Source organism: Cygnus atratus, chromosome 1 (genome assembly GCF_013377495.2).
Source record: "Cygnus atratus isolate AKBS03 ecotype Queensland, Australia chromosome 1, CAtr_DNAZoo_HiC_assembly, whole genome shotgun sequence".
Lineage (NCBI taxonomy): Eukaryota > Metazoa > Chordata > Aves > Anseriformes > Anatidae > Cygnus > Cygnus atratus.
In genome coordinates, this window is record NC_066362.1 from 59,454,560 (window position 1) to 59,479,832 (window position 25,273).

The window sequence follows — 25,273 nt, forward strand, 5'->3', positions numbered from 1 at the left end:
CCACGTCCGGCCCCGGGAGGCCAGGGCTGCCAGCAGGGCTCCAGGGCGAGGCGGCTAGCGGCCCTTTCCGCCCTCCCCGCCGGTTTTAATTTAAATCCCCCGCTGCCGCCCAATTAGGGAGCGCGGGCCGCTGCCCCGGAAGCACAGAGGGTGCCCCGGAGCTGGGAGGTACTGCCGGGAATCGTGGCCGTGCGGGGCGGGAGAGGTGCGTGGGGGACCCGGGGGGGCGCAGGGGGCTCGGTGCTTCCCCCCAGACCCGAGCAGGAGCGGGGCTGGCCTGGCCGCGGTGCGCCTCGGGGTCGGGCTCGGGCCCACGCTGGTAACATTGTGGAGCCGCACGGTTGTGGGGCGGGCTCCTTTGGGGCTGCCGCTGGGCCCCCAAGGGAAAAGGAGGGAGCGGGAAGGTGAAGGGTGCGGGGAGGGGGGCTGACCCACACGGCCAGGTTGTCCCCCTGGTGCTGCCCCAAGGGATGGGGTCTGCCGCGATGGGGAGCCTTCAAGGAGGCTAAAAGTTGTGTTTGGCCTTAGGAGCGTGACGATATGTTATATGGCTAACGTACTTCTGTCAGCGTGGTGGTTTGTTATGGTGGTTAATAAATACACGCTACAAACGTGGAGAGCCTCTTTGAGTCCCGGTGATGTCCGCTTCAAACTGTGGTGGCTCCCAGGCACGATGTTCGGCCTTGGAGCTGAGCCCTTCAGGTCATTAACACAGAAGAATCTGTCAAGGGTCTGAAGTTTAAAGCTATCTTTCCACGCTGCACGTGGAGAAAATTGTCATTTCTCAAAAGGTGTAAACTAATGTCAAATCTGGGATGATCCCAAAATCTGTTGTGTATCTCAGCCTCCTATGTGCTAGCACAGAAGTCTGATTTTCTTGAAAAGTGCTTGAATACAGTAAAGTACTAATGTTTAGGTATACTTTTGATCCAGGTGAAAACTAACATTTTCTGGTCAAGTACAGAGGCATAGAGGCACTGTCTGCAGTTGGGTTGGCTTAAGTCATGAAACAACATTTACATATTCTGCAGAATAGTGTTTGCATATGGAGTTTGGCAGTTCTATTCTGCTTTGTTAGATACCTACTGTCCTTTAAAGAGGTACACCAGGGAAGAGAATTTGAATACATCATATGTTGTTATTTGGCTGAAAACATAAAATTATGTATGTGACTTTTCTGGTACGTAGAGTTACTTAATCTCATGTCTTGATGTTAGGTTGTCATCAGTAGCACAAAATCTGCAGTTGTTACTGATGTCTGTAGAAACAGTTTTGAATGTCTGTTAGTGAATTAGGTCAGTTAGATTAGTTAATCTCTTGATTGTTGGAATTACGTGTTAAATCTATAAATAATGAGCTTAAGCTGACTTTTTGTGTCCATAAATACGGTGTTACAAGAAATCTTGATTTGTTGCGCCACAAATACTTTTTTTTTTCTTTATGCAAATACATAATGCATGTATTTTAATACTTTCCGTATAGGAACGTTGACCTTCATCCTGAAGAAGACATCACTTCTGCGATACTTTGACATAGTCCCCTGAAAATGAAGCAAGATTCTACTAGAAATGCTGCTTACACTGTGGACTGTGAAGATTATGTGCATGTGATAAAATTCAATCCATTTGATAGTGGAGATGCATGTTCCCTCATTGCATATGGTGGCAATAATTATGTAGTTGTTGGGACATGTAGATTTCAGGTTAGTTTGTGTTTATTGCTTTTATTAGTTGCTTCACGAAACTGACAGCACGTCTTCTGACAGACTAAAGTCGCTTTCCTGCTTCTTTCCTTCCACGTTTTGCCAGGAAGTGTTTTACTCCGTTATTACATTAATGACTTCGGGATATTTGGTCTTCAAGGGAAAAAAATGTATATATAAATACATATTGGTATTACCATCCTGCTGGTGTAAAGTTCTTTTTGAATAGGCTGCAATGAAAACAGGAGTGCTCTACTGGAAGAGTAATCCCAGTTTTGTATTTCTTGCAAATGTTTGTGACTGCTACCTGGGAACTTAAGCAGGCAACTTTGGAAATATGTAACTTAACATTTGCTGTATGGTGTTTTATTTTTTTTAAGTCTTTCAGCTAGCCATCAAAACAGCAAAGATTTCAAATACCTGGAATAGAAAGGAATAATTAAAATTTCCAAAGTAAGTTTAGAGACATTTCTTTCAAGGAAGGACAGTGGCAAATAATTACTTAATATACATCTGCTTTCTAGATTTTTTTTTAATTTTTTTTTACATCTCTCTCACAGACTGTTAGAAACAGTAAAATATGCTTTTTTACCTAGACATTATTTCCAGTCATCATATCATGAAAGTTTTTTAAAAGTAAAATAGCATTCTGTATATTTTTATATGTAGTGCTTTTTTTTTTTTTTTAAATGAGGCACTTTTTTTTTCCCTAGATGCTTGAAAATCGATAGTAGAACACTTGTATCTTTGGAATCTATTTTTACTTTTTTTTCTTGAGCTCACTTCTCTGTTACACAGTATTATTTTCATACTTTACTATCTAATATAGAAAACAGTATAACTGGTCTTTATTATTCCCCAAAGTCTTACTGTTGGAAATTTTCTGAAAATCACCTAGGTTCTTCCTAGCTTCTACATTATGTGGAGTGTATACAGAGAGATTTTTTTTTCCTTAAAGCAGAAGTGTGCCATAGAGAGAACATTTTGTCAAAATATCCTTCAGTTATTTTGAGGTACTATGTTGGGTGTTTTGAGAACTTTTTGGAGATCAGCTGATTCATTGAGTCCACAATCCCAGCAATTGTTTCATCTTTGCCACCATCCAGTGCCCTCACCATTGGGAAGAATAGCCAAGGTAGTAATTTTGGTCATGTTAAATGATAAAGGGTATCTTTCTACCTCCTGCTGTTCAAAACAGGTTGTTCTGGAAGTGCTAGCATTTTTCCATAAAGTAGAAACAACTGGGAGAGAAGGTAGCCTACACGGCCTCCTTGCTTTTGTTCCCATTATTTTGTATTTCAGTGTGTGCTTATCGTGCTGTTGTCAGTGGTTCTAGTTGTATCTATGAAGGTATTGCTTGTGCAAAGAATGGGCTCAGCATGTTCGTCTTGCAAATCTGCTTTTTGGGCAACGTAGTTTTGTTTTAGTGCTATGTTGACTTGGGTTTGAAACTGCAATCATTTCATGGATTTTTAATTACTTACATATTTCAAGTAAATACTTTATCACAGCAGATACATCTAACTTTCAACTTCATATCAATCTGACTTGTTAAAAGTCATCAACCTGTTATTCTGGATTAGCTAACTACAGTATTTCTTTAGGAAGAGGATGCAGAAATGGAAGGCATGCAATATAAGACACTACGAACATTTCATCATGGAATGAGAGTTGATGCCATAGCATGGAGTCCAGAAACTAGACTTGATGCTTTACCTCCCCGGATAAGGTATTTAGAATAAATGACTACAATGAATCCTTGTCTCATATCTGTTTTCTCTAAGTCCTTAATACTGAACTAACTTTAATGCTTACGTCTGAAATCTAACTCTGAAGAAATTGCTGTTGAAGTCTGTGAACACCATTGGAACAACAGTTTCATTCTTAGTCATCCTTGTTTTGTTTTGTTCTGCTTCCAGAGCCCCTTACTCTTTCCTCCCCACAGTGGATTCACAGTAAATACTAGATATTTTTCTTTTAATTGACCTGCAATCTAGTTAGTCTTTTTGTTGTATGTATCTGTACGTATCTGTATAATGCGTATGTATAATATTTCTGTATGTATCATTGTAAGAATGAGACTCTTATCGTGGCCTGCTTTGTAAAGTTACATGTGATGTTCTCCATAGTATGGGCTATGTTTAGGAGTAAGTCGGATGCTATTTGTGAGACCTGTCAAGCTGTAAGTCTAGAAAAATGGTTAATTATTAAATATGAACTTAACACGAATTCAGATGTTCTCAATTGCTTGTAAGCCTCTTCAGAACTATACTGATTGCTTACTGCTGCATATTTTTACGGTCTTTTGTTTAAAATAAGTTGGCGACTGGTTAATAAATTAATCCTTAGGTAATTTAAAACACTGATGATGAGGGTTCTATTTTTTCTATCAGCCACTTCCTCCAAGGTAAATTCTGTGGCAGTTATGAGAGATTTCAGGTAATTCACAGTTGATTCAGATTTAGCTTTGTAAAATGTTTTGTATTTCTTTCCATTTAAAAAGTATTCTTGGCACTTGATACACCATATTTTGTAGGTAAGTTCCAATTATAACTCTGAATGCTTGATGCCAAAGCAGAAAAATTAGAATATACGTTTGTTTGAAAATCTGACTTTCCTTTTGCATGTCATTTTGCAGGTTTAAAATGAGGTGAAACTCTTGTTTGTTTGTTTGTGTTTGTTTGTTTGTTTGTTTAAAAAAAATCGGCCATTGCAGTGCTAACTGACAGAAGGGCTTTTCTTTTTCTGTTGAGTGTAGGTTTTGTACAGCAGCTTCTGATAGGAAGTTAAGGCTATTTACTTCAGACCTGCAGGACAAGAATGAATATAAGGTAAGGGTAACTAAGCTGATTTTGAATATTTCTTTAGTCTCTAGTGGAGTCTAATCTTTAACTGACCTTCTGCCTCACTTTGCTTAATGTACAGTATGATGTAGACCACTAAACTCTGCAGACCCATCATCTCTAGCAAAGATCAGTGTACTGAATATACCTTTCTATCTTTAAAGTGGGCATAACTAATTATCAGCTATATTATATTTTTATTTAAAAGTATTTATGTAACAGCCAAATTGACAAAAAGTAAGTAGAGGTTTATTTATGGTCTAAAATGTCAGAATATTCTACAGGTGAATTTGAAGTACTGTGTTGGAAAAGGTTCCTTTACATAGAGACCTGTAAAATATTAGACTCCTCTATATGGAGAGCAAACTTAATGATTTGTCTCTTTCCTTGGGGAACAGGAAAGTTGCAATGAAACCATTTCATACAGTAGAAGATTTAAACAAAGAATACTGACTTTTGTACATAACTGCAGACAGTTATATAAAACATGGCCATGGGCCAGCACTTTTTTGTCTAAAATAAAAAGAAAGGGAATGTCTCCTTCAAATACATTTTCGCTTCCTGTTCTTTCAGCGTAGTGTTCTTTTACCAGTGATGTAAGAGGTGTCAGGTCTACGAGATTTCTTTTGTTTGTAAGGCATTCTTGTCTTTGTAACTCCTACATCACTTGGGTATGTACATATTCTTCAAAATTTTGCCTTTGAAACAATACCCCAGTCCAAATATTGATATTAGATGTTCATTTGAATTTGTTCTGTTGAGGTTTCAGACAAGAACAAGCAAAGCTAATCAGTGCTGAAAAATCAGGGGAGAGGGTTCCTTCTTTAGTGCTTTGGAATATGATAATGCCTCTGTTGGTGAGAGCTGTGTATTCAATATGAAGGGGAAAAGAACTGACTTTCCTTTGTGGTTTGGCAATATGTATTAGTAAGACAATATTTGTCATACAGAAAGTAAATTAATTGCAGATGTCACTCCTGGTCAAATAATAACAGAGTGAATAAAGCTATATATAAGTAAAAATGGACATTACTAGAAAATGAAAAGTATTTCCATTTCAGAAAACATGTTCTTTGTAACTTCATGCATGCACCTACCCATTTTTTCCTTCCTTCATGCTTGGTCCATCACCTTGTATGGCCTTGTCAGCCAGGAAGCAGGATAACTGACACGGTTGCAAACAGCTTGGCTTGCACTTCTAGCAAAATATTTCTAGAAATTGTTAACTCTGTTTGCTTGTAAGTTGATGTGTGTCACTCCTTACCAAAGTTACCATTTTATATAATATCTGCCAGTTTTATGATATTGTAGACAAGCAGCTTTGATGGTGTGAGTTAATCTTTTAACTTTTTTAGCAGAATATAAAGTTACTTTACTAATTACGTATGTCTGTTTTAATTTGAGAAATTTATAGAATTGTCTGTAAACACGCGGAAGAAAGAGAATAGGTAGACTCACTAATAACAGTATAGACAATGGAATGGTTAATTAGTGAAAATAATCAGACATGTAGAAGAACCTGGTACTACAGGCTCTAAATTCAGCTGTCTAGTCTCTCTCTTTTTTTTTTTTTTTTATTTTGATTAACAAGGGGCCTCATGGACTGTCTGCTAAAATCAGTGACGAGTCTCTTTAATTTCAGCATGGTTCAAGGCATGAATAAGTGTTTTTTCCGTGTGTAATGAATACGAAAGCTTTAATTACTGGGTGTTAACGACCAACAAATTTTTGTGTTTTTGCCAAAAATTGTGAAAAAGTGACAGCTGTGATAGTTCATAGCCTTCATGCCTCTTTTTGTCTCCTGTCTCTTATCATCTGGTCTTTAGCAGAAGGTGCTCTTTCATACATTACAGAGCAGACTTCATGTCTATACTAGCTTTCAGACTGTTGCACATTGATTTAGGGCTCCTCCCAGACTAACGCTAGGAATTCTCAATGGGATATGCTGTTTTCCTCAATAGGAACCCATTGTTTCCAGTGAAATAAATACATATAATAAATATTCAGTATTACAACTTCACACAAACGCATTTTTGATAACTTATGAACTTAAACTTTTCTTAAAATACAAGTTTAAATAAGCAAGTTTATTCTAATGAAGAATTATATTAAGCTGTTTATTACTGAATTAGAATAAGATTACAAAAAACACACAAAATAATCATTTTGAATATACCTGATGAGACAGTTATTTTGTAGTTTACTGTCAATGCATGATCAATATTAAAACCAGAGAAGCAAAAGAGGCAACGCAGTAGCACAGTCTGCTGAATGCTGTTTTTTCAGAATAGAATTTCTGTGATGGGTTAGTGTTTTTCCCAGGTCTAATAAGATTTTTTTTTCTGGTATGTGACCAACACAAATGAAACTTTAAAGCATGTATTTCTAATTTAGCGAAATTTATTACACAGTAGCTTTGTCTGGGTGCCTACAAATAAATTTGAAATGCCACACTTACATTTCTATTAAGATAGCAATTATTTTTCATACAAAAAGATTCTTTGAAGAACTGGTTCTTCTACCCTTAGGACTTCTTTCTAACACAAACTGTGCTGACCCGCAGTTATAAGCTTCTACTGCAAAAATATGTCCATTACGTAACACATCTGAAAAAAAAATTATGATGAGTAGTGAGTGTAGTGATCACAGAGGATGTATTAATACAAGAGGTGTTATGACTATGTGGCCAGATGAAGCTACAATAGGTGGTTTATTTTTGACACAACAGAATACTAAGGACCATTTGGGGCTTATGCTATGCAAATGAGAAGTTTGGGCTTCAGTTTAGCCATGAAGTTATTAGCTCTGTTTATGCCAATTTCACCACTGGAACTTAGTCTAAGAACTTCATCAAGGATATACTGAGACTGAGGAAGAAGTAAAAATTCCTGTTTTTACTGGATCAGGCTTGGCCTAATGCTTAAAATAATCAGAAAACAGCTTAAAATGTGGATTATTACCTAATAGTGAGAATCTCATTAGTGAAAAGGAATAGTGTGCTTATATTGGGGGATTGGACTAGATGATCTTTCGAGGTCCCTTCCAATCCCTAACATTCTGTGATTCTTTGAGTGGTAAAAATGTCTTTAAGAACATGCTCCGGGCTTTTTTGTTTGTTTGTTTTTGTGTGTGTGTTTTTGTTGTTGCTTTGACAAAAAGTGGAGAAAATACTTCCTCTAGGTAGTCATCATAATTTCTTATACTTGGATGATCATTGAGCTATATACTTCTTGTGATGAAAAAAAATAACACCTAACTCCCATCTAAAGTATTTGGAAATCTCAGAGGTTCACAAATATTCTATGAGCTATGCCGAGTTAATTTTAAAGAGTTTGATAAAATGGTTTCTTAGTATTAGTCAATCGAAACCTCAGAAAAACTATTTCATGAACCTAAGGTCGAATACATAATGAACACATGGAAGACTTTGATCCATTGTACAGTGCACACTTTACACATGAGGTTTTCAAGAGAGGTATAAAATGCGCAAAAAAGCTGCGGGAATTATGTGATTACAGTCAAAATGTAATCTCTGAACATTTTGTCTTTTATATTAAATAATTAGTATGTGTTGCTTCTGGAGGGATAGACAGAGTAATCTTACTCTGTTTTCCCAGTGGAAAAACTGTCTTGATGTAATTATCAACAAGGAACTTCAAGCATACTGAGTTTTCCATTACTTTGTCAACACAACTAATCCAAAATTTATGGGCTGGATCAAGCCCAGAACAACAAACAAAAGGTAAAATATGGTTGATGGATCTTCGTGAAGTCTTTTCTTGTTCTGAGGTTTTCATTTGGAAATGAATTGTGGCTTTCTTCTCCTGCTTCAAATTTTGTTTAATAAAAAGCATATTTCATCAAAACTGTGTATATAAAATGAGGCAGGATATTTGAATTCTGAATGCTGAAAATTTTCAAAAGACTTGCATTTCTGTCTAAATAGTTTAGCATCATCTTAGGATGTATTAGTTCTAGTAAAATCCACAAGGTTTTATTGAAGTTATGGGATATTGGGGAAAAAAATAAGTTGGCTGCTGAAAATGTTTCTGTATTGAACTGATGTATTGAACATTCATAACTTTTTAGAGGGGCAGCTTCATTATTGTGCATGGTTTACAGATTTAATTTTTTCTTTTTGATCAGTTGCGTAGCTTGTTCTGAGGAACAAACACAGAGAACAGTATTTTGTCCTTTCAGAAAGCTGGGAAGTGGTTGTTTTCATTCGACCTGGTTTTTCCTTGCCATCTCTTCATGTCATGCCATTATCCAGTGGATATTTTTGTCTCCTTTTTATGATACTTTGGGCAAAACAATAGCAGCCATGCCTAGTGACTTACTCAGTGGGAGTAAGGAGGATGAAACAGTAATAGATACAACATCTACATATGGACTTCAAATAATTGACTTCAAATTTTAAGTGATTTAAGTAATTATAATTGAGATTTTTGGCGTAAAGACCATAGTGAGAGAAAACACACATAAATCCTCAGATTGAACAAACTTGATATTTACTAGCTACAGATTTTCTAATGAGGTCAGAGATGATGTACTCATACCTAACAACCATGTGAATGAATTTAAATCATAGAATCATAGAATGGCCTGGGCTGAAAAGGATCTTAAAGATCATCTAGTTTCAACCCCCATGCTCTGGGCAGGGTTGAAAAAGTATTTCAGCAGGGTTGAAAGTACTTCAGACTTTGACTCGGCCTAAATGAGATGAGTTTTGCCTGCTTGCTTAATGCTGAATGTGTATTTGATCTTTAATTTAGATGTTTGAAGATACTGTAAAGCTTAAAAGGTTACTGATGTCTGTAGATAAGTACAAAACACTTAACGGAATTGAGAAGAAAATGGTGTTGCGATTTTATGGCCAAGACAGCTGAAAAGCCTTCAGAATATGTAAAAATTATCCTTTTAACTTTTACTAAAAACTGTGATTCTGTTTCTCATTCAGAGAAGCTATGCTGCTAAGTTGGTTTTCATTATATATAAATTATTCTCAGTACTTTGAAATAAAAATGTCATGATTAATAAATTTCAGCTGAGGACAATTACATAGTAATAGTTCCCTTTGAAATGACTTCATGCTTTCTGATACAACTGTGAATGTTTGCTTTTGAGTGATAGTTCATATGTACATTCACACCATGGGTGCTTATATCCTATTATTTGAGAATGGATGATCTATTACTTTCACAGTAACAGTGTGCACTATACCCAATTTTCCTTACTCTTCAGTACAACAGTATATAAAGCAAAGAGCATAAAGTACTATGTCAGTATTCTCTCAAATGTTTAACAGAAATTGTGATTAATTGCTGTGATGTTGTGTGGCCAGCTTATTTTTCATGTGCTGTTGTTCCTCACTTTTGGTTTTCATAAAGCCTTCAGCATGCATTGTTACTTGTTTCATTGAGACTTTTTTCACTTTTTATTCTAAAGGTAGCCTTTTGGTCCTTTGCCATCTGTGGTGGATATCTGCTCTTGAGGAATTTATATATTGACTGCTTGGGAAAGGGAATATACTGGACAAGTGGTTCGTTTATTGCTTCTTCAGGAGAAAAACCCTCTTGCTGCTTGCAGGAATTCCTATTAAAAACTTTTATTCAGAGATAAGAGTTACTTATGAGTAATTGGAGTTCTTTAAAATATATAGATCATGTGTACATTCACTTCCTGCTGATTTTCCTCTTTCTTTCTGAGATTTATTATCTTCTACCTTCAAAATTCAGTGGTTGAAAAAGAATAAAAAGTTCTAGTGTGATCCACTTACCAGAGCATCAAGCTGACCTCCGTGGTAACTACAAGGAGCAGTGGAGTTCTGTTCACCTACAGTGTAAATATACACAGGCGTTAGAGGTTTTAAATATCTCCAGTTTCACTAATGAATATTTTTCCCTTCCATGTAAAAATGATAACTTTATTTTACACTCAAATCTTTCATTTAGTGGATCTATTGAATATATTGTTGACTAATGGTGGAACAGTCTGCTCAAAGTTAAAAATATTTTTTTTCTGGTTGACAGACATTTGATGGCCACTCAGATTACATTAATGATCTGGTGTTTGCTCCCAAAGAAGGTCAGGAAGTTGCAAGTGTAAGTGATGATCACACTTGCAGGTATGCATTTTGCTCAAAATATCATTGAAATAATAGTTTGGCTTTTTCTGTGTGTGTATATGCTTCCTTATTTATTTTTAGTAGGTCTTCATTTTGAAAGGGAAGATTAGTCATGTGAACTGGGTTGTGGGGGGTTGTTTTGCTTTGTTTTTTGTGTTTTTTCTTGTTGTTTGTGGGGTTGTTTTTTTTCAAAGCTATCTGTCTTTGAACTTACTAGATGAACAAGAAGAAAAATGTTCTGCCTTGGTATTATGGAGAAGATTATTCTGGGTGTTATTGAAAAACACGTGAAATACAGTGCGGTCATTGATGATGGCCATCACAAGTTCATGAGGGGGAATGTTCTGTTCAGCGAACTGAATTTCCTATTGTGAGAAGATCACTCATCTAGCTGACCAAGGAAAGCCAGTAGATGTGATGTTTTTGTATTTCAGCAAAGTTTTCAGTACTGTTTCTCCCAGTATCCTTCTGGACAAAATGCCCAGCATACAGCTAGACAAAACCATAATGCAATGGGTGAACAGTTGGCTGATGCATCCTGCTGAAAGGGTTAAAGTAAATGGGGTTACATCAGGCTGGAGGCCAGTCACTAGTGGGGTTCCACAAAGCTTCAGTTGAGGGCTAGTTCTCTTCCGTGTTTTTATAAATGATCTGGATGCAGGACTCAAATGCACGCTAAGTTTGCAGGTGATACTAAATTACGAGGAGCTCTTGACTCTGTCGAGGGTAAAGAGGCCTTGCAGAGATCTTGACAAATTAGAGGGCTGAGCAATCACCAACAATATGAAGTTTAACAAGAGCAAGTGCCGTATTCTCCATGTGGCAAGGGGCAACCCTGGATATATGTACAGGCGAGTGGACGAGAGGCTGGAGAGCAGCTCTGCAGAAAGGAACCTAGGGGCTCTGGTCAATGGCAAGTTGAACATGAGTCAGCAGTGTGCCCTAGCAGCCAGGAGGGCCCAGCACATCCTGAGGTGCATCAGGCACAGCACTGCTAGCTGGTCAAGGGAAGTGATTGTGCTGCTCTACTCTGCACTGATGCAGCCTCATGTTGAGTATATTGTGTGCAATTTTGGGCACCATAGTATAGGAAAGTCATACAACTGTTAGAGAGTGTCAAAAGGAAGGCTACAAAGATGGGGAAAGGTCTAGAGAGCAAGACGCATGAGGGGTGGCTGAAGCAACTTGGTTTGTTCAGCCCAGAGCGGAGCAGGCTGAGGGGAGGCCTCATGGCGGTCTGCAGCTCCCTCACGAGGGGAGCGCAGGGGCAGGCACTGAGCTCTGCTCTGTGGGGACAGTGACAGGACCTGAGGGAACAGCATGGAGCTGGGACAGGGGAGGGTCAGGCTGGTTGTTAGGAAATGGTTCTTCACCCAGAGGGTGGTCGGGCACTGGGACAGGCTCCCCAAGGCAGTGGTCATGGCACCAAGCTTGCTGGAGTTCAAGTGTTTGGACAATGCTCTCAGACACATGGTCTGATTTTTACATAGTTCTTTGTGGAGCCAGGAATTAGACTCGGTGATCTTTGTGGGTGTCTTCCAACTAAAGATATTGTATGATTATGTACGCTGTCAATTTCCCCAGGTGGGACAGAAATAAAAAAAGAAAAGATCTCCAAGAATAGGAGACATAAGACATGCATAGCTCAGCTCTGAACTGTACAGACTCTGTCCATCCATTCTATCTTCAGATGAGTCAAGTTTAAAACCAGTATACTCATGCGAAATTGTTTGCTTACCTGAACTTATTAGCCTTGCTGGGAGGTGCAATTATGTAGCCTAAGGACAGTATCATACTGATACAGTGATACTGGCAGCTCATAATACCATGATCATAGCCATTCCAAACTGATATATTTAATTGTTTGCAACTGGAAATAAAAGGCAAACACAAATCACAATCGTTAAGGTTGAAAAAGACCTCCAAGATCATCTGGTCCGACCATCCCCCTACCACCAATGTCACCCACTAAACCGTGTCCCTAAGCACCATGTCCAACCTTTCCTTGAACACCCCCAGGGACGGTGACGCCACCACATCCCTGGGCAAACCGTTCAAATGCCTGACTGCTCTTTCTGAGAAGAAATGTTTCCTAATTTCCAACCTAAACCTCCCATGGCACAAGTTGAGGCCATTCCCTCTGGTCCTATCACTACTCATCTGTGAGAAGAGGCCGACCCCCAGCTCCCCACACCCTCCTTCAGCTAGTTGCAGAGAGTGATACGGTCTGCCCTGAGCCTCCTCTTCTCCAGACTAAACAACCCCAGTTCCCTCAGCCGCCCCTCATAGGATTTGTGTTCCAGGCCCTTCACCAGCTTAGTACGCTAAAAAACACTGGTTAAAATTTTGTAGTGCACGAGTTTGTTTTTCCTTGGCAAAATGTCCTCCATCTTCCACTTCTACTAGTGCTTGTGAATCTATAAAGCTGTTGGTCTTCATCCTTACAATGCAGCTCACAGTTGGAGAAGGCAGCATGGCAGCTGTGCAGGCTCAGCAAGCCATTGCAATAGGGGAAGAGGCTTATGAGAAAGCATCATCATTGACTTTTCTTGGTATAGCTGTGATAGTTTAAAACTTGTCTCAGTTAAGGAACTGTTCTAGTTTTTCTCTGATTATATGAATTATATATTTGCTCTTTGAAGTTATGACCATATTGATTGCTATATAAATGACCATTTAACATTCAGGGAAAGAAAAAAAGTGCTGTAAGAACAAAGGAAAAGGTCTTGTGTTCGAAGCAATCTGCTACCTGGTAAGAGAGAAGGAAATAGCTGTTAGAATGATTATTCTGTGCATGAGATTTTGTAAAGGGCAGAACATCAAATGGTGTAAATCACAGTCTAGTAGCATTAGTAGAGCTACTCTGTCTTACGTGAATTGAAAATCTAAAAGGCCTGTGATTTTTCAGTACCCCTAGGGAACTCAAAAATAGTACTTTGACCAGCAGGCAGATTTTCCACAGCTGCCCTGTCTCTATTTCCAACAAAATCATTAGGAATGAGTAGTAGAAATGTGTATGACTTATTCCTAGCTTGTTCCAAGTTATTCTCTATTCTTGATTTTTTTTTTTATTAGATCTAAACTAATGTTGGATTTATTCAGCAAAGAGGTATTTGAATATGTGGCATGTTTTGTTTATTTTATGAAATGCTCAGTGTTTCTGAGATAAGAGGACTGTTTTAAAACCAATAGTCTGATTGATACTAAAGGAAAAGGAAATACAAATGATTTAATTAGTGTATGCTATCAGGAGTTAATAACTGAAAGACAGTTATGCAGTAAACCATAAAATCTATGGTTTAAAGCCATGAGAAGTAAGCAGGATTTTTTTTGGCTACTTGAGTTCTTATTTTTTCCATTTATGCATGTGGAGCATGAAGACTTTTTTATTGAATTTAAAGGTTAAACTTTCAAAACTAATGGAAAATGCATTCCCTCAGACTTACCAAAATCATTCCTTACTTACTGTGTAATTTGCTTCAGCAGTAATGTAAGAAGAGGAATAATTTTTCTGTCTGTACTCAGTTTCTACTCAGAAATTTTTCTCAGGATACATCATCTGTTAATACCTTTGGAATGAAGTAGTAGAACAATTAGCACAAGAACAAGGAGTTTCAAGTATGTCAGTGTTGTTCTGTTAGAGTTCCACCTCTGTGTCTTGATATAATTAACACTGTGCCTCAGTATGTACATCATGCAGAGAGACAAGTTTAGATCTTCCCTCCTCTTCACTCAGGGGTAAGTTTAGCAGAGATACCTAAGGAGCACAAGTTTTCAATTTTCATGCATTAAACAATCTTGCCACATGCTGCTGCAACAGTTACATCTCATGGCTGGCTTTGGTCTTTTGTTGTTGTTGTTGGAAGACAATGTTAAGTCAGATACCAGTTGAGAAGAGGCTGTGGTGATGCCTTCCATGTTCTTACCTTTAAATTGTTAGTTCAGGAGTTCTTGTTGCTTTTACATGTAGTTTTCTTGGTCTTGTTGGTCTCACAAGACCAGCTGCAAAGTAGAACTGATTGTTTAAGACTGTTTAAAAATACTCAAGCATCAAAATAATTGCAGTTGTCTTCTGTGCTATGTAGTCGTAAATTGAAGGGCATTCATTGACAAGAGGTGTTGGTTTATAAATGTGATGTACACTTTAAAATGATCATGATTCTCTGCACTACAATTCTCAAAGCTAATATAACCTTAGAAAGTATATTTTTTTGAAAGATACACCTTTTCAAGATTCATAAACCCCACCATGTTACAGTTATTCACAACTGTATGTATATACAAGATCAAAATTCCCACAGCTGCAAAAATTACAAAAAAAAAAATACATATAATTAGAAGTTGCAAAAAAGTTGATTGAAAAAAATTCAAACCCTGTGTTTTCTATATATTGTGCGTTACTTTCCCAAGGATGGCTAGATTCCAAAATGGATGAAGCTGTTCACAAACCTATGGTTTACTTATCTCTTGGCAAGCTATTGCAATTTTCAAATTTTGCTTATTCTATACTCTTTAAAATATAATATAAAACTAATGAAGAACTTGCAGGATATTGTCCTGTATTTCACTTTTTTAAGCATTTCGTAATTGTTTTAACTCTTTCATTAAGAACAGAAAAAAAAAATACTTTTTTCTAAATTTGATAGCAAAATTGTAAAGAAAATGGTTAAAAAATGCTGTGTAAGGAAATAGCTAAAATAACTAGCTTTAAATTATTAATTGCAGTAAAGAAAAATGTGAAATCAGTTTTATTGATGAGTCCCATGTTAATGTGAGCACAGTTAAAGTAAAATATAAATAATCATAGAACAGCTTGGATTGGAAGGGGACCATAAGGACCATCTAACTCCAACATTTCTTCCATGGGCAAGGAAGCCACCAACCATATCAGGTTGCCCAGGGCCTCATTTCACCTGGCCTTGAAACACCTGCAGGACGGGGGGCATCCACAGCTTCTCCGGGCAGCCTGTGCCAGTGCCTCACCACCCCCTGCGTGAAGAATTGTCTGACTGAGCAAAAAATTGCTCTCCATCTTTTTTATAAGCCCCCTTTAAGTATTGAAAAATTGCAATGAGGTCACCCCAGAGCTCTTTAAGCCTTTCTTCATAGGAGAGGCGCTCCCAGCCCTCTGATCAACTTCATGGCCCTCCTATGGACCATTCTAACAGACCCACATCCTTCTTGTGCTGGGGGCTCCAAACTTGGACTCACAGTCCTCCAGGTAGCATCTGTCAAGGGCAGATTAGAGGTGGACAATCACACTCCCTCGGCCTGCTTTGATACAGCCCAGAATATGGTTGGCCTTCTGGGCTGCAGGCACGCACTGCTGGCTCATGTTGAGCTTTTCGTCACCCCCACGTCCTTCTCTGCAGGGCTGCTGTCAGTGAGTTCTTCTCCCAGTCTGTACTCATGTCTGGGATTACCCTGACCCAGGCGCAGCACCTTGCCATGGACTTAGGTTCACATGGGCCCACTTTGCAAGCTTGTTCAGGTGTCCAGGCTTGTCAGTCACTGTCAAGTCCAGTGTTTGTTGCACATAACCACAAAATGCCAGTCCATCAGAAGGTTAGTTTTAGTCTCTATACAGAGATTCCTGGGGAAAGGTTTGATATCACTGAGAAATAAAATTTAACTAAAGTCACAAAATTTATTATATTGTTTGTAGTTTAGTTGTTTGCTTTGTTTTATTTTTCCACCTATAATGTGTTCGTTTACATGCTACTCTTATGTCTTAAGTTAGTATTTTGCATAGGTATTTCGCTAGACAGTAGACAGGAAAGCCAGTGATAAATTATTTTGTTGTTATTTTGTTGGTTTTATTGGTTGTTTGGTGTTTTTTTATTTGTTTTTTAATATGTTTTCAGTTCTTGTTGCACTTGTCTTACTTTGTTAGACCAAATAAATTCTAAATTCAGTCTCTGACCGTATTGTAAAGTTGCCTTTCTCACACTTATTCCTGCCTTAAATTTATATTTCATTTGTATCTTCCCATTTTGTGCTCTCAACTATAGATTTTTTTTTAAAATAAAAAAGTATTTTATTCCATGTTGTTCTATGTTCATCCATTTGTTGTGATAGAATTCCCCAGTATTTCTTCATATAAGAATATGACTAGCAAAAATAGTTATCCTTTTTGAGCTATGCTGATAGTGTTATCAAGCTAGCTGTGCGTTATAATTGATGAAAATTTTGGGAGTCTTGATTATTTTTAGGAGTCTAGCTTGTGGCTTTGCATGTTTTTTGTATGCATCCCTGTGTGTCCCCCACAAAGTCTTACATGATACTTCTTATACCTCACAGTCACAACCAAAATATTAACCATCAGTTTTGGTTATACTTTGGTTATACAGTCGCTATGCAAGCATGTCTGCTGGAGATACAAAGAAACTTTAAGGATATTTAAGTCAAATTTTTAAAAACAAAAGAAAAAAAAAAAAAAAAGCTTGTTGGTCATTTATAAGAGTAGGTCAGGCAGTTCAAGGATAGCCAATCCTGCTTGTGGTGAGGAATGGTATTAGACTGTCACAGAAAGATACGAGATGTTCTGTGCCCCAACCCCACTCACAAAGATTGCTGGAAACCTTATGTTAAAGAATTTGATTTTTTTTTTTTTTTTTTTTTTTACTTCCATTGTCTGAGGATTTGAGAAATGCCTTAAAGTTACAATATGGTTTTGTTCTTATACTATTCTTTTTGATGACTTTTATTCATTTTATAATTTGTTTTGCTCTCTAGCTAGAATTATTCATTATTCAGAAAGTTAGAATGTACAATAAGGGTAAATCTCCATTGCCCACAAAACAGGTTTTCAGATGTTCTAATGAATACTTTGGCAACTTTAATAAAAGTCCATTATGTGTGGTAAAATTACTGCACATATGCAGCATGTCATCATACACATTCATGTATACATACATATATACAGTTGTTCCAATATAGTTTGAAGAGCTCCATGCTTTGAGAAAACTGCAGTTATCATTTGTTTGTTTAATCACAGAATGTGAGTGATAAGAGGAATATACTAATATATCAAGAGTTGTCTTTGAACGACATTTTGTAACTATCTCTAACTTTGTATTAGTTTAAATAGTGTGATCATTGCAGTATATGATTTCTCAATTCTTAGTTATGTAAAAATGAATAATTTTACTGAGCAGATTATATATAATTTTGAGGCTTTCCATTATTCCAGCTTTGGCCTTCATTTCAACTGGGGTTATTCAACCTTAACAAAAACCCCCCCCCCCTCCCCCCCTCTCCTTTTAAATCTCCTTTAAATTTTTGGAATCTTTTATAACTACTGGGAAAAAAAATAATACCACAAGCCCAGTAAGTCTGTTTCAACAATAGTTGGTGGAGGGAGGAGGATTGATAAGAGGGTGATGCAACGCAGGGTTACAAAAAAATAAGAATGTTTGGATAAAAGCAGACACTAGTTTGAGTATAAAAAACATGGTAATATTAGTGAAGTTTCATGGGGTTTGAATGGGAACCAAGATGCTAGGTCTTTATGGATTGATTTATGTGATAGGAATATGGAGAAAAGAGGAGGCTTTTTTTAGCATCTATAGCTGATTTGGTTATGATTACTGAGTAACTGAAACTCAGTTTGGCTAAAATTTGTGCCATTTTGCACATTTGTAACTTGTCCTTAGTCAAAAAGAAATATTACAAAGAGTTAATTTTCCATAGTCACAAATACATTTCCGTAACAACATGTTCTTGATGCATTCGGTCAAGGATCTATGGATTCTATTTTGAAAAAAAAAAAAAAAAAAAAAGGTGTATTGTCTGTTTCTTTCCAAAACTAAATGATACTATGTTTATCAATAGAGAAAGAAGGAAATATATTGAGGGGCATTTATCTTTTTTTTTTTTCCTTTCTTTCTATAGTGTTTGTTTATTAGCAATCCCACCATTCTGACAAAATTAAGAGATACTATAGTTTGGCATTTGTATAAATAACATAGTTAGGGAGGTGGAAAGCATAAATTTCTGTCTCAACACCTAATAATCTCAGTTCAGGGAAGGAAAGATGATGGCATGCTCCTTCGGCCAAAATGATTCACCGTCTTCTGTTATATCATAATTTTCTCCCTGCACAGTAAATACACATGGAAAGTGTTGATTTGACTTGGACAAATCTACAAGGCAAAATTTCTGGCAATAGAAGAAAGTTATTGTATGTTTCTAAATTACCTAATGAAGTAGATATTTTCATTTTTTAAACAGTTGTCAGGTTTTTGTTTTGGACTTTATTTTAATAAGGACGCTGATCCTTCAACATTAGTATATATATTTGTGTGTGAAAATGCATTTAAATAGCACACAACCTTGTGGTTAAAATTTATGTTCACAACTGTGATGTCCTTGTCCTACAACTGAGCTCCTGATTTTGTAGGAAATGAGGCAACTGAGCAGTGGCTATGAGGTAAAATGGTGTCTGTATTGTTTTTGCTGCAATTTATAAGCTGAGTAACTTCATGGCTCAGCAACACTCATCCAAAGAAAACTCACTCATCATATAACCTAGTTCTGGTGTTTCAGCATACACTTCCCTGTCAATCTATGTTGACCCAATGCTGTTGACTGTTCTTATTTCTCTTAATGTTTTATATATATATATATTACTGCCTAATATATACTGTAGGTGTTTCTAAAAGAGAAGACTAAACTGACAAACATGACGTATTTGTTGAAAGCTTGCCAAGACCCTTTGTAGGCTAGCGTACCTCTGCCACAAACCCTCTTGTTTGCCTTAGCCTCATTTCTAGTTTCTTGTATTTCCATTACTCAGTCTTGTCTTACAAGAAAAAAAAAAAAAAAAAAGAAAAGAAAAAAGAAAAAGGAAATTCATGTGTTATATAAGCAAAATACTTTAGTGTATGGTCTTACCCTTTTCATGGGGAAGTGGATTGATGGAAGTTGCTTGGTGCTTCACTCTAGGTTGCTTGTATCAGCTAGATCAACACTGGTCTTCCTGCTTTCTGTTGTCTCACTGTTATTTGTGCCATAGTACAAAGGCTGCAGTGTTGACTTATGAATAAAGAGAGAAGGTATCATCTAGATTTCATGTCTAGACAACTAAGCTTGTCAAATTGTTTGGATGTTGCCCTTTCAAATCGAGGGTGTGCCTAGTTCATTTTTTAATTACACTCTCTTCAGCACTGGCTTGCTTTTACTGACTTCTAGGTACAAGTATTAAGCATCTGCAAATTTAATTCTAGGTGTTCCATTAGTCTGTTTTCTTCTTGAAGCGATAAAGCATGAACAGTGTTTCATTTGGTCGCTTCCTTTGTTGAATGTATTGAGGCACCAAATCTTAACTTATTTCAGTCAAATGGCAATACACAGCTAATTACTTTACCTTTTTTTTTTTTTTTTTTTTTTTTTTCCTCTTTTAGAGTCTGGGATTTGGAAGGAAATGAGAAGGCCCATTTTGTTTTACGTTCTCCTGGAATGAGTGTGTGCTGGCATCCTGATGAGGCTTTTAAGGTTGTGCTTTCCAGCTCTTCATCACTACCACCTTTCAAATAACAGGAGGATGAACTTCTCTAAACTATGAATCTTTGATGCTACAGTAGGATTTAAGTTTGGGGAGCCTGTGGATGTTGGAACTAGATATTGGAAAGAGCTGCTAATGTGAAATCACTGTAAATAAGTTCTCAATCACATTCTCCTCTTTTTACCGTCAATCCCTTGCTCTTCCCATGAGAGATACTCCTTATTGATTCCATACATCAGTCATTGTTGATTGCATATTAACTTACAATTACCAGAGGAAAATTTTTTATCAGTCATGATAGCAAGATTCAGTGATAACATAGACTCCTGTAAAGCAAGCCAAGTATCTGTTTGAAGTTACCAAGAGAAAAATATTCAGCTTCATTAGCTGAATTACTCTAGTCCTTGCAATCTTGGATTTAGTATTCCTGATGTGCGAATCAATAACTGCCTTAAGTAGCTACAAATAGCTGTTCAGGTTACCACTAAAACACACTGAACAACAGAAAAAAAGCAGTCAAATCAGGTATCAAAATATTTATTTAGCTATAGGTAGGAAGGATCGGTACTCTTACTATAGTTTCCACCAGTATCTTAGTCCTTACTAAGAAGACTGTTCACTCCAGTGTCATCAAAATTGAATGTTTGCCACTATATTTGCTACGGGGCAGTTTAGTTACTAGATTAGCCCTAAGCTAATTAGGGCCCTGATAAGCCCTAATTAGCCCTATTTTTTCTGTGCAAAAATATTGAAATATTACACCAATCTTACTATATTAGCTTGTTTTTAGTCTGACCCTTATCAAAGAGCAGGCAAAGGAGATTTTTTTTTTTAGTAAAGAAAAGCCCCTTCAAAGAACTAATAAAGCCTTACAGACTGATGGTTACTGAAAAGCTTACTGAAGTTCAAAATGCTTGCTGCAACATGTCTTCTAGTTTGCAGAAGGGCGTGTTTCTGTGACAGCTATCTTTTCCCAAGCAAATTTGGATGCTGGGGGACGGGAGTAGGTGGGGATGGGAGAGGAGGGGACAGAGTATTTTTAATGCTGCTTTGCCTTCCTTAATTGTTGCTCATGACTATCGGAAAGCCATCCTCCTCATTGAGAATAGACTTTTTTATCATTTAATAAGAAAGCTTTTTCTACATTGCTTTCCAAAAAACAAATATATTTTATTTTAACAGCAAAAGCTTAGATAAAATATGTTACAAATTGTTAGTGGATAAAACAGTAGTAGGCATATAAAATCAGTGAGCATGAATCCAGGTTCTACAGTTACAGTTAACGATATCATTATTTCCTTGAATGGCACTATCTCTGGCCGTCAGTTCCTTGTACTCAGAACTGGAACTTTTTAAAAGCAAAAAAATATGCATTATGATTCTGAAAGCAGAGTGCACCTGCGTCTGAGAAATGGTGCTTCTAAGCACCAAAATTATGTACATATATATCTAAATACATACATATATGTATACATAAAAATAATGTAATCATTGTGTAGAGTGTGACAGGAGTATAGTTAAAAGTGCTTTTTATTGCTGGAAGAATATTCAGGAGAATGTTTTCTAGCAAAATGTGAACAGTTGCACCTATCTAACGTCCTAGTATCAATATTTGCTTCAAAATACACTAGCTTTGCTATAGAGCAAAAAGGATACTAAGATTCATTACAGGCTAAGTTTACAAAGTTCTGTTAATTTCTCTTACAGCTGATGGTAGCGGAGAAAAATGGGACAATACGATTCTATGATCTCATTACACAGCAGGCCATTCTCTCGCTAGAGTGTGAACAAACGCCACTGATGTCAGCGGACTGGTGTTTAAAGAACACTCTTAAAATTGGAGCAGTTGCGGGAAATGATTGGCTCATATGGGATATCACTCGCTCCAGGTATTTTTATGCACAGGACATGAATTTCTTCAGTCTCTCCTTAAGGAGCACATGAAGTGATGGGGCTACTTTGGTAAAATAGCACTTAAATGCTCAATGTATTACACCTCCTTTTCAGTAAACAAATGAACATTCATCAGCAATTATGGAATCGGTACAGATCATACTTTTTCATGCTAATTTCTATCAATATTTATCTGTTAAAAATACTATGCTGTTGCTTTTTGTCCACTTCAGATAGCACCTCTGCTGTTTACCTCTCATTGTAAGGTTTATGCATTTATTACAATCATAAATACATAATTACTGAACCTTAATAAAGTCACTAACAACTTCAGTTTTCCTGTTCCAAATTGAAATGTAAGCTGCAGGAAAGCTGTTTTCCCCTCAGCTTCTTCACAAAGAGTAGACAATGTTTCCCTTTCATTGTTTAAAATGATGGTTTTGATACTTAATCCGTAGTTGTTTGCAGAACAGTTTTTTACATGGAATGTCTGTTTTAGTTATCCGCAGGATAAGAGTCCTGTCCATGTTGATCGAGCCAGATTATTCAGGTATAAGTGCTATCTGTATTTTGTTGTCTCTGTTTTGTTTTTGATGTAGACTGTGTATATGCAAGCACTTACTTGGGAGTTTAAGGACAACTGTGTCTCTTCAACCATTTTTAGTGGGACCTGCTCCATAATCTTAGTGAAATTTGCGAACGACTGTGGTGGTTTTACTCAGGTGGGCGGCCGAGCTCCACCACAACCGCTCTCTCACTCCCCCTCCTCAGAGGAATGGAGAGAAAATACGATGAAAAGGGCTCGAGGGTTGAGATAAGGAAAGGGAGATCACGCAGTAATTATTGTGACGGGCAAAACAGACTCAGCATAGGGAGATAGTAAGATTTATTGCCTATTACTAACAAACTAGAGAAGCGAGAAACAAAGGAAAGAAACGAAAAGCACCTTCCCCCCATCCACCCTCTTCCACCTCCTCCCCCAGAGCAGCGCAGGGGAGGGCGGGAATGGGGGTTATGGTCAGTCTATAGCGCTTCTTCGCCGCCGCTCCTTCTCGGTCACTCTCGTCCCCTGTGCTATGGGGTCTCTCCCACGGGATGCAGTCCTTGGTGAACTGATCCGGCGTGGGCTGCCCACAGGCAGCAGCTCTTCAAGAACTGCTCCAGGTATGGGTCTGTACCACGGGGTCCATCCCCCAGGAGCAAACTGCTCCAACCTGGATCCCCCAAGGGCGGCAGCTCCTGCCAGGTCACCTGCTCCTGCGTAGTCTCCTCTCCACGGGCTGCAGGTCTGGCCCGGAATCTGCTCCGGCAGGGATCTTCCACAGGCCGCACCCTCCGTCGCTGCAGGTCAACCTGCTCCACCATGGTCTCCCGTACGGGCTGCACCGTGGAATCCTGCTCCACTGTGGTACTCCATGGGCTGCAGGGGGCCTGCCTGCTTCACCATGGTCCTCACCACAGGCCGCAGGGGACTTCTGGTCCGGCGCCTGGAGCACCTCTCCCCCTCCTTCTTCACTGACCTTGGCACCTGCAAGGCTGTTCCTCACTCCTCTCACTCTCCTAGCTGCTGTGTAGGGCAGCGTTTTTTTTCCCTGTCTTAAATATGCTCTCACAGAGGCGCAAAACAACATCACGTATTGGCTCAGCTCTGGTCAGCCGTGGGTCCTTACCAAACATGGGACAGCTTCTAGATCCTTCTCACAGAAGCCACCCCTATGGCCCCCTGCTACCAAAACCTTGCCACGTAAACCCACTACAATGACCATGATTTTTTTTCTGTTACACAACAACATGCATACAGGGCTGCGGGTGGTGAATCATTTACAAGCCATTTCTCTGAATTTATTTCTTTGGTATCAGTGGAATATCTGATGGCTTCACACAGTTATCCACAAAGGGAGAGAACTCTGTTAGGAATATTTGAAAGGTATGTTCATTTTATTCATAGGTGGTCCCGAGTGAATGAAAACCTGTTTGCAACCACTGGATATCCAGGAAAGACAACTACTCAACTGCTTGTTCATCATCTAGGACATCCCCAGGTAAATTTTGAATTCAGCTTTTGGATGGAATTGCATTTGTGCTTTTCAAATCAAGCTCATAAATAGTTAAAAGCTGTAGCTAAAAACTAGCCCGAACCATCCAGAAATGCTGCTTAGTCTTTTTTCTTTTAATTTTTTGTCTCATCCATGCTAAAAAAAACTCCCACACACTATTCAACCTGTTATTTAAAATGCTGTTTGATCTGTATGTTTTATTTTACTTTGTCTCATTCATACAAAAAAAAAAAAAACACTTACCTTTTTATTTAATAAGTTCTTTAATATTTCTAATTCTAAAGATGCAAAAATCAGCTGGTTGTGTACTTCTCAGGTTTGAATTAACTGTAGAAGTAATGATATGTTCAGAGACAGTGCAAGTAAAGCACAGGAAGTGTTTTGGTTTTGCTGATGTTAGTGTACATTTACAAAGTTTACAATAAAAAATATTATCTCCAAACATACTAGCTGTGAGTACACATAATAACAGGAAGTAATTTCATTACAAAGCTTTCTAGGATTGAAAGCATGCATTTAAAATAATAGTGTTAATAAAAATAATGAAAATAGCTGAAAATTTTGTTATCACAGAAGATTTTGATACATCTTACTTAAGTGTAGTAAGTAGCTACTGAAACTGGGTAGCAGATAATCAGATTTTTCAGTTTGATTTCTGTTTTATTTTAACTGTGTTTATTAAGGAGTATTAGATATGCGGGGAGTTGCTCGTGTAACTTGGTATATGTGGTATAATAATCACTTATGGGAAGTTGTATTGATATTACTCTTGTTCTTTTTTTAAGCCCATTCTTACTGGTACGGCAGCTGTAGGATCTGGACTGACATGGCACAGAACTCTTCCATTATGTGCAGTTGGAGGAGACCATAAAATTTTCTTTTGGGTAACTGAAATGTAAAATAACCATTTGCTTCCAATATTAAAGTTTACAGCATGATATCCTTTTTGTAGAAAATCAAAGGGAATTACTCTTTGTACTGGTATTTATTCACATGGAGAATACAAGAACAGAACAAGTAAAATAGGAAACGTTTTCTGTTTGATTTTCAGCTCGTAAATGCAACAACTTTTGTACATAAAAATCAGATATCATTCATTTGACACTTTGTTACTTCCCTTAAAATATACACTTTTTTAACATGGTA

At 37.6% G+C, this 25,273-nt stretch overlaps 2 protein-coding genes across 7 annotated transcripts in view; one reads left to right on the plus strand and one right to left on the minus strand.

The window, feature by feature from the left end:
* PARPBP (PARP1 binding protein) overlaps positions 1–108 on the minus strand; it is a 54,285-nt gene extending 54,177 nt beyond the window's left edge. For 4 of the 5 annotated variants that reach the window (XM_035559582.2, XM_035559569.2, XM_035559561.2 and 1 more), the window contains exon 1: positions 1–108. The gene's annotated coding sequence lies outside the window, so the exon portion shown is untranslated. The other variant, XM_035559575.2, reaches the window with a different exon arrangement.
* On the plus strand, positions 105–25,273 carry NUP37 (nucleoporin 37). 2 transcript variants are annotated; one of them, XM_035559593.2, is made up of 10 exons: positions 105–168; positions 1,483–1,702; positions 3,307–3,431; positions 4,461–4,533; positions 10,578–10,672; positions 20,077–20,167; positions 21,885–22,066; positions 22,570–22,620; positions 24,019–24,112; positions 24,913–25,273. In XM_035559593.2, the coding sequence occupies exons 2-10, from the start codon at positions 1,547–1,549 to the stop codon at positions 25,024–25,026; spliced, it is 981 nt and encodes a 326-aa protein (XP_035415486.1). In that variant the 5' UTR covers positions 105–168; positions 1,483–1,546; the 3' UTR covers positions 25,027–25,273. The 2 variants fall into 2 exon arrangements, with proteins under 2 accessions (XP_035415486.1, XP_035415484.1); XM_035559591.2 differs by having other exon boundaries at positions 137–205.